The sequence below is a fragment of the Mytilus edulis genome, chromosome 9 (genome assembly GCF_963676685.1).
Source record: "Mytilus edulis chromosome 9, xbMytEdul2.2, whole genome shotgun sequence".
NCBI classification, from domain to species: domain Eukaryota; kingdom Metazoa; phylum Mollusca; class Bivalvia; order Mytilida; family Mytilidae; genus Mytilus; species Mytilus edulis.
The window spans coordinates 7840422-7858464 of NC_092352.1; the positions used below are offsets into that span (position 1 = coordinate 7840422).

Below are 18043 nucleotides of genomic sequence, written 5' to 3' on the forward strand. Positions count from 1 at the left end.
TGATGGAGTAGTACGAGGCATTAAACTGAAAAAGTCACTTTTAAGTTTCTTAGGTGGTGGTGAAAAATAAATAAATCATTATATAATTTTGTTTCTAACATTGATCACTTAATCATTTAGACATCAGAAAGGGATTTCAAAGGGATATAATAAATGTGTCACTAAAGGATTATCTTGTTAAATGCCTAAGGGCTTTGTCAGGACAAACATAATTATAGGTTAGACAATACTTGGTCATGTTTTATTGTCGAGCCTGCAACTTTTGTTGCAGAAAGCTCGACATAGGGATAGTGATCCGGCGGCGGCGGCGGCTACGGCGGCGGTGTTAGCTCACTTCTTAAAAGCTTTATATTTTAGAAGGTGGAAGACCTGGATGCTTCATACTTTGTATATAGATGCTTCATGTTACGAAGTTTCCGTCAGTCACATGTCCAATGTCCTTGACCTCATTTTCATGGTTCAGTGACCACTTGAAAAAAAAGTTCAAATTTTTTGTAATGTTGAACTCTTTCTTATTATAAGTAATAGGATAACTATATTTGATATGTGCTTACCTTGCAAGGTCCTCGTGTCTGTCAGACAGTTTTCACTTGACCTCGACCTCATTTCATGGATCAGTGAACAAGGTTAAGTTTTGGTGGTCAAGTCCATATCTCAGATACTATAAGCAATAGGGCTAGTATATTCGGTGTATGGAAGGACTGTAAGGTGTACATGTCCAACTGGCAGGTGTCATCTGACCTTGACCTCATTTTCATGGTTCAGTGGTTATAGTTAAATTTTTGTGTTTTGGAATGATTGTTAAGTGTACATGACTAGCGGGCAGATGTCATGTGACCTTGACCTCATTTTCATGGTTCAGTGGTCAAAGTTAAGTTTTTGAGTTTTGGTCTTTTTATCTAATGCTATATGCCATAGGTCAACTATATTTGGTGTATGGAAATATTTTATGATCTTTATGTCAGTAGAGCAGGTTTTATTTAACCGTGACCTCATTTTCACGGTTCATTGCACAGTGTTAAGTTTTTGTGTTTTGGTCTATTTTTCTTAAACTATAAGTAATGTGTCAACTATATATGTTGTATAGAAGCATTGTTAGCTGTACCTGTCTGCCTGGCATGGTTCATCTGACCTGGACCTCTTTTTCAAGGTTCATTGGTCTTTGTTTAGTTATCTTGGTTAATGTTAAGTTTATGTGACAGTTGTAATAAAGCTTAGCTTTATACTTAGGACTATCAACATACTATCAATGATTAGTATAGAAGGCGAGACATTTCAGCGTGTGCACTCTTGTGAAGATTTAAGCCCAAGGCGAAGCCGAGGGCTTAAATCTTCATAAAACATGACCAAGTATTGTCTGACCAATTTAGAACATATTCACACTTTCGAGTGACCTTACAAAATTATCCTTTCCCATTGTAATATTCCAACCTGAATAAGAGTTCACTTTTTATAATGAACTAAATGTAAAACATAGGTAATCATCATTTAAATGGATGGAATGAAAAAGCTCGGAAATAGTTTGTGAGGACCGAATGAATAGATTGTTTTTCTTCTGCTTAAGGTAAAATTTAATAGTTATATATTTTGAGGTTGTTTTTTTTAAAAGCAACACAATGTTATATAAATCCTTTTTTTTGAAATTTGACTTTTTTTCATAAATAAAAAAACTCACTGTATAAATATTTAAAATCAGACCATTCAACATTAAATGCTTTCTTTTTATTGATAAACTTACATGTTTTTGTGTTTCTCCAAAACAAAAATGTTTGCTTTATATATCAGCAGTCTGACATTGTTTTCTTGAAAGAAAAAAATCCCTCAAATGTCAGGTATATAAATTAATTAAGTATTATTTTACCTACATCCTTACCCGAATTGTTTTTGTTTATTCTATATATGTGTACCGTTAAAAAATGCATGAAAATTTGCAAAATTCAAAATGTTTTGTTTAAATTTTGCTCTTTCATCTTTAATCAGTAAACTCTTTTCCCATAGAAATTGCCTCAGGGGCTTGTACACTTCGTTAGTGCAGTTGTTAAGAGTTCACTTTCATAATTAACTGACAATGAAAAGTCATTCATGTATAGCATTTCATAGTGCATAGTTTCAAATTCTTTATTAACTTTGAGCCTTACGGCTCATCAGTATAATCATATACATGTACAGTGTATACATATGGCATGTTACAAACAATATAAACAATATGTATAATAAACAATAGGTGACGTCAGAAGTTTCATCAATACAAAATATCTTTTATTACAATAAACTGTTTCTTAATTTAAAAGAGAAATGTAAAAACTTTCCCAAGTTACAAAGCTGTTTTGTGTTTTCACCTGACAATAATTCTATTAATTTAAAAGTTGATGGCCTAGACCAGTAATATTTTTTTATATATTTTTTTCGCAAATCAGTATATTTACTACATTGAAGGATAAAATGAAATTCATCCTCTATTACTCCTAAATCACAAAAAATACAATTTCTTTCATTTCTATTAGTACCAACATAACGTCCAGTTTCAATACAAAGGTTATGTGAAGACAAACGAATCCTTGTTATACATTTACGAAAAAGTACAGGAATGCATTTCTGTAAATAAAATTGCAAAACTACATTTGTTACAACATACTTATATAATCTACACTTTGAAGAAGAATCTAATAAAAATTGTAACTCTTGGTTAGCTTGATCAAACAAACGCTGTCTTATCAAAGGTAAATATGAGCTGTCTACATTTAACAACCACTGATTATCCCACAAATTATTCATACCAAGACTATATATCAATCTTTTAACATATGTTGCCCAAACCATGTACTATGAAAATTAGAGGGGGAAAACTGACTTTTCATTGGACGAGAAGGGTTGAGTATGTTCTAAGTTGAGAAGATTTGATGGCAATAAAAACATTTTGATATTAATTAGGTGATATAACACAGACAGGACCCAAACCACAGTTTGGTGTAAAAATGTTGATTGACATGTTCAATCTTTCATTAAAATACATGTAAGGTGTGTATAGAACTATGAAAATTTCATCTTCATATTTTTTTCCATTCATCTATATAGTTTTGTTTAATATTTTTTTTAGAAGATTTTTCATGGACCACCAAACACCAAAATATTCCCAATATCATTTTATACAAATATCAGAAACCAAGATCAAGACTTGATAATTTTACCATTTTATATTTCTTGCCTTAATGTGTGTTTTAAAGTTTGATGCAATTTATTTAATACAGTAATTAACTGTGACAATAATTTTATTCAATACTTTCTTTTGTTTTTGTTAATACTTTATTTTTAATTTACAATATTCTTCCATTTTATGTATTTTACCAATTTGTTATGAAAAGTAATGTACAGTAATGGAGGCATTATATTGATTTTAACTAAAGTAAATAAATCATTACATTACATGTAATTGTGATGCAGAAAATGTGCATTACAAATTACTTTGCATTACATCCAAAAAATGTAATATTACAATGCATTACAATTACAAATGACCATGACCATAGGCCTGCATTAAGGTTTTAAGTTCAGATATATAAGTCCGTCTTTTCATCCTTATGGTTTCATGAAGAAATATTTCAGAGTGAACAAAAGAATTTCATGTCTTGCTATATATATATATATTCATGTATATTCAGATGTCTACATTGAGGCGTTAATGGAAAAGCTACTTTGAATCATTAAAACATTGGTGGGCACAAACAAACGTATAGTACTAGAACTACAAATTATTTTATAATGTGACCTATAAAAGTAAGTTTTAATATTCTTTTTAGTGAATTAATCGCCTTTTAACCCCCCCCCCCCCTTCTGTCCAATAGATGGGCACAAAAATCATATCTCACAAAAGTAAAATAACAAAAATACGGAATTCCGAGGAAAATTCTAAACAGAAAGTCTCTTATCAAATGGCAAAATCGAACGTTTTACACATCAAATTGGATAACAACTGTCATATACCTGACTTGGTACAGACATTTTCGTATGTAGAAAATGATGGATTAAATTTGTTTTTTTAACGGGCTGAACCCCTCCCTTGTACGACAGTCGCATCAAATTCCATTAAATTGACAACGATGCTTAAACAAAACAAACCAAATAATTGGCATGAAAGTCAAAATTAGGGATACAGCAGTAAACATTGTGTTATAATCTTAAACACAATTAAAAAAAATAGTTAACAAAGAAGCACAAAAAGGCATATTTTGTACATACATTAGGCCGTTCGTTTTCTCGTTTGAATTGTTTTACATTGTCATTTCGGGGCATTTTATATCTGACTATGCGGTATGGGCTTTGCTTATTGTTGAAGGCCGTACGGTGACTTATAGTTGTTAATTTCTATGTCATTGACAATCATACCACATCTTTTTTTTTTATATATATATCAAATTTAACAACCATTGCTTTCTTATTTTTGTATTTTATTTATGTATGTCAAATCCACCCACAAAGTATAAAAAAACATATAGTAGATAGTTCTGTTCGGTATATTCTCTGCAGAATATACAGTAGAAATTTACCTTGTCCTTCTTGTCGCTTGCCTATATACTTATTGTGTATTTCTTTTAAAAAAAAACACAGTTTGTATGTGACTGTCTCATGGTAGGAGCTTGCAATTCAGTGGTTTTCGTTTGTTCCTATATATCATGTTTGTATTGTTTATTGTCTTGTACATATATCAGGATGCGTTATTTTACATTATAGGTTACAATATAGACAATGCAATTTCCCTTTGGAACTCTCTTTGCGGCTAAAACTGTGACACTTTTACTTTGAAGTTTCGTGAAATATTATATACCAGAACGGAAAGTTGGTATGACCTTCTATTTTATTTAAAGGTTAACATATAGGGCTGTGCGGCATATTTTCAACATTTATATGTTTGAACTTCTAAGAGTTAAACTTATAATAAAATTCTATACTACCTTTATCTCCACTTTTTGACTTCCTAAGAATTTAATGTTAGGCGCTAACATGGTTTTCCATACTGGTAACATTCCCAAGTGATGTCTCAATGAGACGAATCACAGAGATCATAACTGGGAACCAGTACGTAAACAAAATTAATATTGGGAATATTATATATCTCCCCCAAAAGAAGCGTGGTTTGAGAAACAGTTGTATTTACAAAGTGAAACCTTTATATTTCGGGACTTTTTATAGCTAACTATGAGGGAGGGGTTTTGTTCATTGTTGAAGCCCGTAGTGACATAACGTTGTTAATTTCTTCGTCAGCTTGCATCTGGTTTGGAGTTGTCTCATTGTCGAGCATACATATATCATCATATATATTGTTATTCAAATAACGCCCCGAAGCGTTAATTCTTGAGGTTTATTCTCTCTCATTTGTATCACTTTCCAGTTTATGGATCATTTTAAGACCAGATTTTATCTAAGGGGACGATTTTGGTGGAATATAGGTAGATTTTTATTCTTCCAAGGAGAATATTTATTTTCACTTCTTGTTCGGACGGATTAATAATTCCGCAAACATATTTTCCAATTTGTGCACACACATTTTGTGGTGCAGAATATTTGTTTCCACCTTGAACAGGACAAGATGTATTTGTATTCAACAAATAAACAAAGATACAACGAAGGCATGTTAGAATTCCTAATGATAAGGTGGGTACATATGTTGTAGCATATAATAAAATCAACAAAGAACATCAACAAGGAAGACTTCAAAGTCTTTGAAACAACAACAAAAATTAGCAGGCTCCATATTATTTATGAGACTTATTAAAAATTTGATGGACGTAAAAGACTACGGGGCGCCGAATGGGACTCTTGTGGTTTTGTACAAAATTCAATTCTGTCATAACAAAATCATTTTTGTCTTACAAAACTATGTGATACAGACTTGTTTTATGATAACTTCAATTTTGTATCACAAAATTCATTCTTGTCATGACAACATTCATTTTTGTAGACAAAATTCATTTTTGTCATAAAGGTATGCAAATATAAACTTATTTGCATACAAAATTGACTTTTGCTACCTGATATGGAAATTAAAACACAAAAGTCAATTGTGTGAGACAAAATTCAATTTTGTGAGACAAAAAATTTACTTTTATGAGACAAAATTGACTTTTGTGAGACAAACTTGACTTTTGTGAGACAAAATTGACTTTTGTGAGACAAAATTGACTTTTGTGAGACAAAATTTACTTTTGTGAGACAAAATTGACTTTTGTGAAACAAAATTGACATTTTTGAGACAAAATTGACTTTTGTGAGACAAAATTGACAAAATTGAGCTTTGTCTCACAAAAGTCCCCCGTAAAAGACAGCTATATTTTTTCGTTTTGTCAAAGGAGTAAAATAAAGTATTAGTGGTACTGTGTTCCTTTTTAATAAATTATCATAATTTGTGTTTAGTATTTATCGCATGAGTCGAACTGTTTCCAACTGTTATGTCTTTTATTTTGTGGTTTGTCACTTCATGTGTTTGGTATGAAGGAAAATTGAACGACCACAAATATTTTAAACATTACATCATTTTCATCCTTTGTGCGCTTTTAAAAAGATGTTTAGGGTTGAGCGTACCCGATACAAGTAAATCAAGAAAAGCGCTAAGAATGCAAACACAATAAAGGAGTTAGTACCGTTCATGAGCCTGTTCCACGTCAGGCGCTGACAGTGGAGCAGTAGATGCCTTCAAAACTTGTTTATTGTTTTGTCTTATATCATATCTGTGGGTTTTCTTTTCGTTTGAATGATTGCGGCCGTTTGTAACTGACTATACGATTTCCTCATAACGTATCCCTTTATTTTCATTGCTGTGCTCAATTAAGAAACTTTTAAACAGATTTTGTAAACATCTAGTTTGTCCGAAATACATTTAACGAACTTTTTATGTTTCAAACAAATCCTAAAATCCAATCAAATTATTGAAGCTTAGTAAAGTTGAAATGCTGTGTTTTCCCTTAAACTATTGCTACATGTATGTGATCTCTAATTCATTTAAAATGTATATATGCGATGTTATTTTATTACAAAAAAAACAAAAACAAAAATACATTGCACGTCTTAGAGATTGCATTCTCAGAAGTTGTCAAAATTGTAATTCGTAGAAATTTTCCTAAGATTTTTCAATAATATTTCATGTTATTGACTGATTTTTGAAAAATCATATAAAACTGACGAACAGATGAAAAGTAAAACAAGCAAAATTGTCGTATCTTTTGATTCCTTTGACCAATATGATTTTCAACAGGAAGTATATTTCTACGTTCTGTGTATTTCTATTTAAAGAAACAAAGAAGATGGATAATTGAGAATTTGCTGAGAACTTCATCATGGCTGACACTTTAGCTCTGTTATTTCTGAAGTACTGTTTGAGGTGGCAATATTCATATCGCTGGGTTGGTCGTCATCCACTGGTTGTGTAATTGGAGAGTTCTTTTCTGAAAAAAAAAATCATCTTAATAGAATTGTATGAGCAATCTGTATGTAAGCAGAAATCCTGGTTTGTCCATTTTCCACTTTTTGATAAGACAGCGCATACGACAGACCTTAAGACAGACATTAATCAAGGACAACCACTGAATAACAGGCTCCTGACTTATAGAATGCAGCGGTGATATACATATTAAACCCGCTGCTTTTTTTTACACATGTTTTTAGTCAGGAACTGTTTCTTAGTGTTTGTCGTGTTTATGCTCTGTTTTACTAATTTAAATGACGTCATTTTTTCGTCATTTTTCAGTTTCAAATAAGACGTCACTTGGCGTAGAGGTTTAAACGTATTCGGATGTGTCTACTTTTGTGTTTCAAATGTCTGGTTATGTAAATGTATTTCAGTTGTTTCCTGTAATTAGTTAATACTTCAGCTTTATCATGTACATCTTTTGAATATTCATTTTATTAAATTTACTGTTTGCAAAAGTATAAATTACTCTAAATTATAGGGATTTTCTGGTAACTTAACAGAAAACCCTTGCCGTTTTTGGCACAACCTTTTTGATCTTTTGGTCCTCGATGCTGTTCAACTTTGTACTCGTTTCGGCTTTCAAACTTTTGTATCTGTGCGTCACACATAGGTCTTGTGTGGACAAAATACACTTCTGGCGTATTAAAATTTTGAACTTGTTGCCTTTTGTTGGCTGTTGTTCGTGTGATTCTTTGTCAATTGTGTTCTCCAATTTATTTATATTGTAGTCCTGTGTTGTCATTTTGATGTTATATTTCACATGGCCATAAAAGTGCGAGGTTTGGCATGCCACAAAACCAGGTTCAACCCACCATTTTTTCCTTTAAAAATGCCCTGTACCAAGTCAGGAATATGGTCATTGTTATATTATAGTTCGTTTCTGTGTGTATTACATTATAACGTTGTGTCGTTTGTTTTCTCTTATTTTTGAGTGTAAATTCACATTGCGATAAGACGTGTCACGGTACTTGTCTATCCCAAATTCATGTATTTGGTTTTGATGTTATATATATATGTTATATTTGTTATTCTCGTGGGATTTTGTCTATATGTGTTACATTTTAGTGTTATGTCGTTGTTCTCCTCTTATATTTAATGCGTTTCCCTCGGTTTTAGTTTGTTATCCCGATTTTGTTTTTTGTCCATGGATTTATGAGTTTTGAACAGCGGTATACTACTGTTGCCTTTATTTATAATAGGCTCAAAAGTGTATCTCGTTTTGTATATAATTTAGACCGTTGTTTTTTCTGTGTGAATTGTCTTGCACTAGTCATCTTAGGCCCTTTGTAGCTTGCTCTTCGTTGTGAGGAACGGCTAATTGTTTACTTTTTAAATATTGTGACTTAATGTAGAATTGTCTCATTGGCACTTATACAAATCTTCTTATTTTCTATGTTCATTAATCTCCACGTGAAATTATTAGTAAATTGTTCATGTAAAATGGAACCAATTAGCAGAAGGATATACGTATGACTAATTTTGTTTTATTTCTCTTACCCTCATCCTTGTTGCAATCTTGAGTTGATGATCGAAAAAGAAACCATATTATCAACAGGATATTTGCAGTTAATGAGAATACCATAACCCCGAAGAAAGTTTTAGCATTAATATCTGAAATTTGAAAATTATCTTTATGTGTCTTGTTTGATCTGTTCAGTTTTAAATGAAATGATTACGAATAAACTAAGATAAGAACTTTATATATATTTAAGTTTTGGTTTAGATTATTTTAAATGACATACGTTGACTTCTAGATGTCTTTTTCAGTTGTTTTTTTTTTAATTGTCGTATACATGCTTGACGAGTACTTTAAAATTTCTTATTCACAAATCCAAAATTATGCAAGAAAACCTAAATGAATTGTTCCCGACCATTCAAATAGAATGTTAGAAATTGTCACTAAATAATTCGAATAACATTGTGTTCGTAGAACATAACAATATTATACAGGTGTTAATTGTCTTTCTGTTTTGTACTTTGCTTTAACATTAATAAATTGTATCAGTTTACAATCATTCCTTCGAAAATTTTACGCACGCCATCACGATTTGGTTGACCGTTATGGAATAACCGTTTCACAGATGATATCGGGTATGTTCCTTACGTCGAAACTACAATTACCTTCCCTTTTCATGAATGTGACCTAACAAATTAGACTATTTACCGGGTTTGTAATAACATCATCAACACGATGGTTGCCATATTTGAAGCAGGATCTGCTTACCCTTCCGGAGCACATGATATCACCCCTAGTTTTTGGTGGGGTTCGTGTTGCTTATTCTGTAGTTTTCTTTGTTGTGTCATGTGTACAATTATTTGTCTGTTTATCTTTTTCATTTTTAACCATAGAGTTGTCAGTTTATTTTCGATCTATGAGTTTGATTGTCACTCTGGTATCTTTCGTTCCTCTTTTTAAAAGAGTACTGTTGAATGTTGCACAATTTGAAATTTTGGAGTTCAATAATAAACTGATAAAGACGCAAAACATACCTGTTTTCCAAAATGTATTATCTTCTTTACATTTATCGATTATTTTCGTTAAGTTGTCATAAACATGTCTATATTCTGGAATTAAAACAAACAGAGCTTTTGATAATTTAACGACACTATATATAACACTATAATTCTTTTAAAAGTCTTTAGAGGTGAGAATGTTTTAGTACGCACTTGACGGAATTATTCTGTCCTTCATCATAGTGTTAACAACAACATAATGTCGCAATAAACTTATAAAAGGACCCACAATTGTTTTGATAAGTTTTTTTCTCAAGCATTTTTAACTTATTGTACATCAGAAGAATTTTCCTTACTATGCATGTATCAAATCTTTTATTTTAAAATCAAATTCAAATTAATTTCCTGACCCTCTTATCATTTTTGGATTCGAGAAAGTTGCCAAAACTGCTATAGTACCCTTTAAGAAAAAAGTAGATTTCATTGTGGTTTCATGTTAATTCGAGTAATCTGTTTCCTGAAAAGTAGAAATTGCAAGACAAAAACATAGCTAATGCTTGAGCTGGACATTATAAAGACCATACACTGATGTAAACCAATTTTGATCTGAACCGGTCATTTTTCAAAGAACTGAAGAATGAGTTATTAAATTTTTCTTCCAGTCTTTCATGTCAAAAGAGGATGCGGTATGAATTAACTATCCACAAGAGACAAACTGTAGCTAAAATTAACATTACAGATCACCAGATGGCCTTCAACAGTGAGCAAAGCCCATCCCACATAGTCAGGTAAAAAGGTCCCAAAATGACAAATGCAAAACAATTCAAACGAGAAAAATAACTCTTTTGAAGGCGCCAAACCTTCCCCTAGTCAAATTTCAGACTAATCAACAGACTTAAACACGGTACCATTCAGACAATTCTCTCGCAATTAATTAAGATCTATTCTATTTATATTTAGACTGGTCAGTAGTTGTAATTTACATGTACCAATCAGCAGCATACTGAATGGTCTGAAAAGCTACTGAACAGTTCTGAATTAACTATAAGCAAACTGTCTGTTCCTGACGGATAATCAGATCCTGCTCCACATGCGATGACCGTCGTTTATAAACAGCTATACAATACGTTTACAAGTATCATGTGATAATACAATCAAAATAGTGGATTGGTAATTGGCCCTAGAAATAGAATCACATTTTTCATAAACAAGCTGAATGACAGTCAAACAATGTTTATTCGTTTTTGTGTTGTTTACACGGCAATAATTTAATATTGGATGTAACGCGTCTTCTGATTGGCTGACGTTATCAGCCCACAGACACAAGTTTGTCATGTGACCGTGATGTCATCAACGTTTTTTATGATTTACGCCGGTTTGAAATGGAATAAGAATTAAATTATAAGGAATGAATGTAATATTTTGTCTGCCCTTTCGAAGTAACATAAAAAAATGTGGTGCACACTTTAAAATAACCTGCTACGCGAGTTACTTAGTGTGCACCACATTTTTTTTATGTTATTTCTTCATAGACAGATTTTTTTTACAGTCATTCCCTAAAAAACGAGTATATCAAACCTATTCCGAGCAAAGAATTTTTTTTTATTACTCTCTTAACTGACCGACAATAAACTAATTAGATGATACTTTTAACCTGCTAAATTCAGGCCTTATGAACATTTTGATTGTGATATCATTGAAGTGATGTCATAGTGGGGGTTGCATCATACTTTTTTTTCAAACAAACAACAAACACATTACCTTTTTTCTATGGTGGTGTGTTTGTATATTGTCTGACCCAAGCAGGGAATATAACAATCGACTTTTTTTTTTAAATATAAATAAGCAGATGTGGTATGATTGCCAATGAGACAACTTTCAATCAAAGCCAAAATTTATAAAATTTTATAGGTCAAAGTACGGCCTTGAAAGCATTCACTGATATTTGCATATTAAAGACGATTACAGGTAATGTACATATATACCATGATTTATAAATAAACGATCAGTCAAGATAAATGTTATTATAAATATGATGAAATTGTGATAAATTGAGCATAACATGTGCTTATGATTGTATGATGTGGTCCTACGTTCAAAACGAACTTTGATTAATGAAAACAATGTACATATCGATTAATGAATGAAACTGGTACAACATATCTATTTCAGGATTCCCCCACCCAGTCCAGCTTAGCTTACCATTATTATTTTTGATAGTAAAATAACTTACACTATTTTGCCTATCAATCCCTTTGTCTAGTATCTTTCTTTATCTAGCTTTGTGAACCTTACTCTCTTAAAAAAGGACATTTTCGACCTTGTTCTGCCGTTCGAAATCAATCTAATTGTGAAATTAAATCAATCCTCGGGTAGTTTAGTCTACTAAATGTAAACATGATATAAAATCTCAAAGTGTAAGAATAAAGGAATAATGGAGAAAGTTTACTATACGATAATCAAGCAGCAAGCTAACGATTCGAACATACTGTTTTTAACAAATTACAATCTTTTATGTAGTATGTTGAAAAACATAAAGCTTCGAGTGGACAAGAGTTAAAAAAGAAAAGAAAAAAAAAGAAAAGAAAATATTTTAGCCTGTCATCTCGAGCCTGTCATACTAAATGCCATAAAGTACAAACAACATTCAGATTTAACTAAAGACCTACCGAGGAGGTTCCTTAATCGGTACAGAAGTACGATAATACATGACTGGATTCAAAATTATATGATCTGATCTCAGGTGGAGATATTTACTTTAACATAAACTACCAAAATGATTTTTAAAGTGGGTTCAATGTTTAACGTCATCAGATAACATCATATTACCCAATATTTCAGTAAAAGGTCCTGTTTAGATTACTACTTGCGTATGAAAAAACATAATATTGAAACAAATATATAAATCATTTATTCTCTGAACGTTTGAATTTTAGGACAACAAGTATTGGGCTTCCATTAGTTGCCTGTGACTATGGGGGGTGTGTTCTTCAACTAATCGTGTAAATGAAAATATCCTTAGGTATCCTTCTAAATAAAACTTTAAAACGTAAACTATAACTAGTTGAAGAAGGGAATGGATAAATGCCTCTTTTAGTCTTTTATGGTAGATCATAAATCATAGATATAATTTAAAATAACGCCATCCACACGTTAAGCCTAGGAAAGACTCATCACTGACGCACGTTTTGTCTACAAATACTCGAATAAAAAAATAAAAAAAGTACGCAGTTAACGAACATTGAGGAATCAAAATTCCTGCTGTAGGAATGTTATGACTCCTTATGCAATGACAATTTATCGATGACTACTCTAGGCATAAAAAGAATAACTTACTAATACAAGGAATTGTACATTCCCCAGGAATATTTGCTTCGTTACATTTATCTTGGTCACAATTTGCACATCTTGGAAAATCGTCATCTGAGTAATCACAGAACTGTCCTGGTATTTTACATACATCAAAGTGACATTTGATTGTATAATTTACATGTCGGACATCTAAACAAGTTTCTGAAACTACTCCTTTTAGAACGCAACTCCATAGGATAACATATATAATGATGTAGGCGAACATATTGAATTATTCTTTATGAAGAATGTTGACACGAATATTCAATTTAAGCCCATATTATTACAATATAACTATTTATATATATATATATGTAGATACAGAGTTCATCATTTATATTTATCTATATGTATATGACAATGGAAATTTATACCTCTAATTTTAGTAATTAATTATCTGTCAATGTAAACATACATATTATTAAGCATACCCGACCTGATCCTTTAATCTGAAACTATACTAAAATTTAAGAATAATCAAATGTGAAATTTAAATAAATAAATTTAGAAATAAAAACCGACAACAAACCTAAAGAATATTTAAAATGTGTTAGTTCACAGATTTTTTTTTTATTTCAAATTAATTTAAAATAAATTCTCTCTTTAACTAAATTTCTTCCAAAAAAAAGGTTTTCAATGAGTTAAAAACCCTTTTCAAGGGATTCATCTTATAAATGCAAAACATTTATAATGAGTAACAATACATAAACACTTGATACATTTCGATATATAACATGTATTTGTTTGCAAATTATGCTGAGTACTATCAATTGAAAATGATAAATATTACTCACAGCAATGGAAAATAGATTGCGTGTTTTGTTGATCTTAGTGTTTCACATTTTTTATGTCGGTACCATTTGTAGCCGACTATACTGTATGGGTTTTGAAAGCCGTACGATGACCAATAATTGGTCACATATTCCTCATTTGAAATCTGTTAGATATTTGTCCCATTGTCAATCACACCGAATATTTTCGATCATTAATAATGTCATACTAACAGTACGTGTAGATTTTCAATCCATTTCCCCATCAAATATATATATAAATAAAAGATATGGATGAATCAGGATTATTAACACTCGTCTATCCGTGACAACGTTTATGTGTTTTTAAGAATGGTTGTGTTACAAGTCATTAATAAAAAATGACAAAATCTAACCAAAAAGCTCGTTGTTCGATCACATCTAGATTTTCAAATAAAATGTTATGCATAGCAGTCTACTAATAAAAAAAATCTTCTTAAGTTCAATATATCGTTATCAACCAAAACATTCAGATTCTGTCACACTACCGAAAAATAATTAACAACTCGAGATATATGATTTGGGAAACTATTCAATGTGAAGTCTACTGAGTAATATCAAATAACAAGTTGTAACTATTGAGATTGGATGAACACAACGGGTTAACCAGTAGAATATGTTCCTCTAATGATTATAGAAAACTATTCATGTCTGTTAGATTTGTTTTTGTTAACTGTTTTGTTTTTAATCTGGTCGTTGGTTTTCTTATATAAATTGTTTCAAATAATTTTAGATAGATGGCTTTTGTAGCTTACTATATTATGATGGTTTTCTAAAGTTGCTTTCGTCATTTTGGCCTACTTATTTTTTTGTGATCCAAATTATTAATTATAAGTGTAGAATACATTCGGTGTATTAAAGTTGACGTCGAGCACACATGTATTCTGATAACAGATCTGTATAATTGATATCTTCAGCGTACATATAAATATTTATTTATCAATAACTATGTGTCATTTATTCATTAGTCATTTATTTATCCAAAATATCCCTTTACATAATTACCAAAGAGGATTGAAAGGATTTTTAAAGTCTATATATAAATGAAGATTTTTATGTTTTCTGGATTTACCTTCATAAGGAATGCACAAACTTAAAAAAATATGAAAACTAGGGATTTATAGAAACTTAGGATTCTAAAAGGTTATCAATTTAACACTGTAAAACATTGTTTGAATATTGTTTTTATTGGAATAAATTTGAATATTGTTTTTATTGGAATACATTTGAATATTGTTTTTATTGGAATAAATATTGATTTTGTAATCAGTAAATTAAAACCATACTAAATTTATTGTTATACACATTTGCACTTTCACGGTTCTACAATCATCTGTCGATACCTATAGTTTGGCACCGGACAATTTCATGTTTTCTTTGACTGTTGATGTCTTTACACTAAATGCATTTGATGTTGACTGTGTACTTATAAATATTCTAGTCTAAGATAAATGATTGTTTTTATTAGTTATTATTTGCTTCGAACTAGCTGTGTGAATTGCGAGTACTCTCAAACTTGTACTTCGCACTTATATTTTGCTTTTAAAATATACAATTATGCTGCCACGTCCGGCCTGCTATTATTATATGTTATTTTGCTTTGTATCAATATAATGAGTTTAACCCTTTTCAACTGATTTGATAGTTTGTTCCTATGTTGTGCTGTAACACAAACATGTTCATTCCCACTTAAAAATCACTTTATTTGCCTGTCCCAAGTTAGTCTATTATTATAGGCTACACGACCTTTGGTTATTTTCGTCGTTGAGTTAATGTCTCACTGATGTACATCCAATTTCTATCCATTACTATATTTTTGACAGAGTCATGTAAAAGTGCATTTGGTAAAGGTACCGAACTGTAATTGTTGCAACGTAACATTAAATTGCTTTCGTAACATTAATAATAATCCATTCAGCCAAAAAGAAACAATCGTCGAAGTTTAACGGTGACAGTTTGTTTCTGCGTTCTTGATGAGTGCCTCTCGGACGGATTCAATTTATAATGTGCTACTTTCATTTTACACAAAAATAATTTTAATCGGTTAAACTGAAACGTTCATGACTTATAAACATTTTTACTCTAAAGATATTCACGAACGTCAGTCGGATAACCGAGAGATTGGTCGGTTAATCTATATTGAGTATGCGGCTATATCTGCGGGTTGGCTAAAGTCTGTTAATCAGGTGTTATCGAGAAAATTATTGCAAGTTTGGTATGTTTTATTGTATAACTTTTAAAATATATTTTTATCATAAAAAGTATTCATGTCTGACAAAACAGTTCAGTGTACAGAATCCAATGGTGTAATTTTTTTTTCTAGCTTCGATAAACGATCTATGAAATAAAACTGAGGATTACTCATTAATAAATTTATACACATTTTACACACACAAAATGTACAAAAATTACAAGTTGGTTGAATTTACTTACATGCAATATTTTGAACATCGAAAAAAGACAAACATTATGTTTGTTAACCATATTAATATCATTGTATGAAAAATCTACACGAAAATCTGTATTTTGGTGACAGTAATCTTTTTTTTTTAATTAAAAACCTGGTCTGTTAATGGGTCGGATGTATAAAAACCGGTCTTTTAATGGTCTGTTAAGAGTTATGAATGACAAGAACTGTATAATTTGATTGCTATATGGGGTGTTTTGGGATCAAATAAGTAGGCTCAAGAGGAGTGGCTAAAATATACGGAAACAAGACATGAACAATGAAACATAAATTAAGACAACGGAAATTGAAATTTGATAAAAATGGTTTCAAAAAGTGTAATATTAAAGTAATATTAATTTCATCCAAGAATGGGCGCATATATTATGTGGATTCTGTTGTGTTGTTATGAATGACATCAATTTGCGATCAACATTGGTAACCAGTATATAAATCAGAGATAAACGTTGTAATTTTACTAAACAACAGTAAGTAAAATATATTGGGATGCTAAAATATAATGAATAGAGAAAGAATAATGAGTAAAATAAATAAAATGTAGAGAAAGAGACATTACAATTTAAAGAATACAGAAATAAACTACACCCCCAATCCGGATCCTCATGGTATACACGAGAATCTGGATGGAGACGCAGAATATAGAATAATAGATATGGACAGTAAAGAGTGATGCATTGCTAAAAAAAAAGACAGAAACAAAATTGTTTAAGAATACAGACACGAAACACCCCTTTTCCATATTAGACCCTCGAAGATGATTGTTATAACAGTTTTGGCATTTATTCCACATCTCCTTATTTTTAGATTAATATTTGTACGATATTTATGTATATGCTTTGCAATTTTATCAATGTATATCACTTTATTTTACTTAAGACTGATCTGATAGCTCAGTAATTATTGTAAAGTGCAAACAAAACAAAATTTCAGGAACGGGGGGGGGGAGTGAAACAGTAACGGATTGCGTTGTACTCAAATTGGTGACAAATGCTAGAAGTTTATAGTCTGAAGTTCTCCTCTGCACTTATGTAGAAAGGAATTAAACAGAATAAAATTAATTTAAACTTAAGATAACAAAATGTAGCTGCATTCGCTCTTTTCCATTTACTTCTTTGGAACGATTTGTAAACAAACAACATATGATTAAGTAATAGAACAAAAGAACCAATTCGATGATGCGGAGGAATTAGGGTTTAACTTCCAGTGGCAAATATCATGTGACTATGAGAACGACAACACGTTATGTGTACCCTGTGTTGTATTAAACAGACACGTTCAGTCGGATTTAAGAACGTGCTACTTTGAACAGACACAAAAATTAAGGCTGATTGAAAACGTTAATAATAAATGCATGCATATTCCAGCGGCCAATCCATATCACGCTATATTGAAGTGACACACCCTTCAATAAAATGCAAAGAAATTCAAAATAAAATGTTCTCACAAGAAGGATACTGTTGCACCGTATTGTAATTTTTTTTACTCAAGTACTTTTCATTC

At 31.1% G+C, this 18043-nt stretch overlaps 1 protein-coding gene across 1 annotated transcript; it reads right to left on the reverse strand.

The window, feature by feature from the left end:
• Nucleotides 1–7005: 7005 nt before the first annotated feature.
• LOC139490256 (uncharacterized) lies at nt 7006–13508 on the reverse strand. Its single transcript, XM_071277108.1, has 4 exons — nt 13253–13508; nt 9953–10027; nt 8960–9073; nt 7006–7436 (listed from the first exon to the last, which is right to left on the reverse strand). Exons 1-4 carry the CDS (start codon nt 13491–13493, stop codon nt 7327–7329), a joined length of 540 nt encoding a protein of 179 aa, XP_071133209.1. The 5' UTR covers nt 13494–13508; the 3' UTR covers nt 7006–7326.
• Between the last annotated feature and the right edge of the window lie 4535 nt (nt 13509–18043).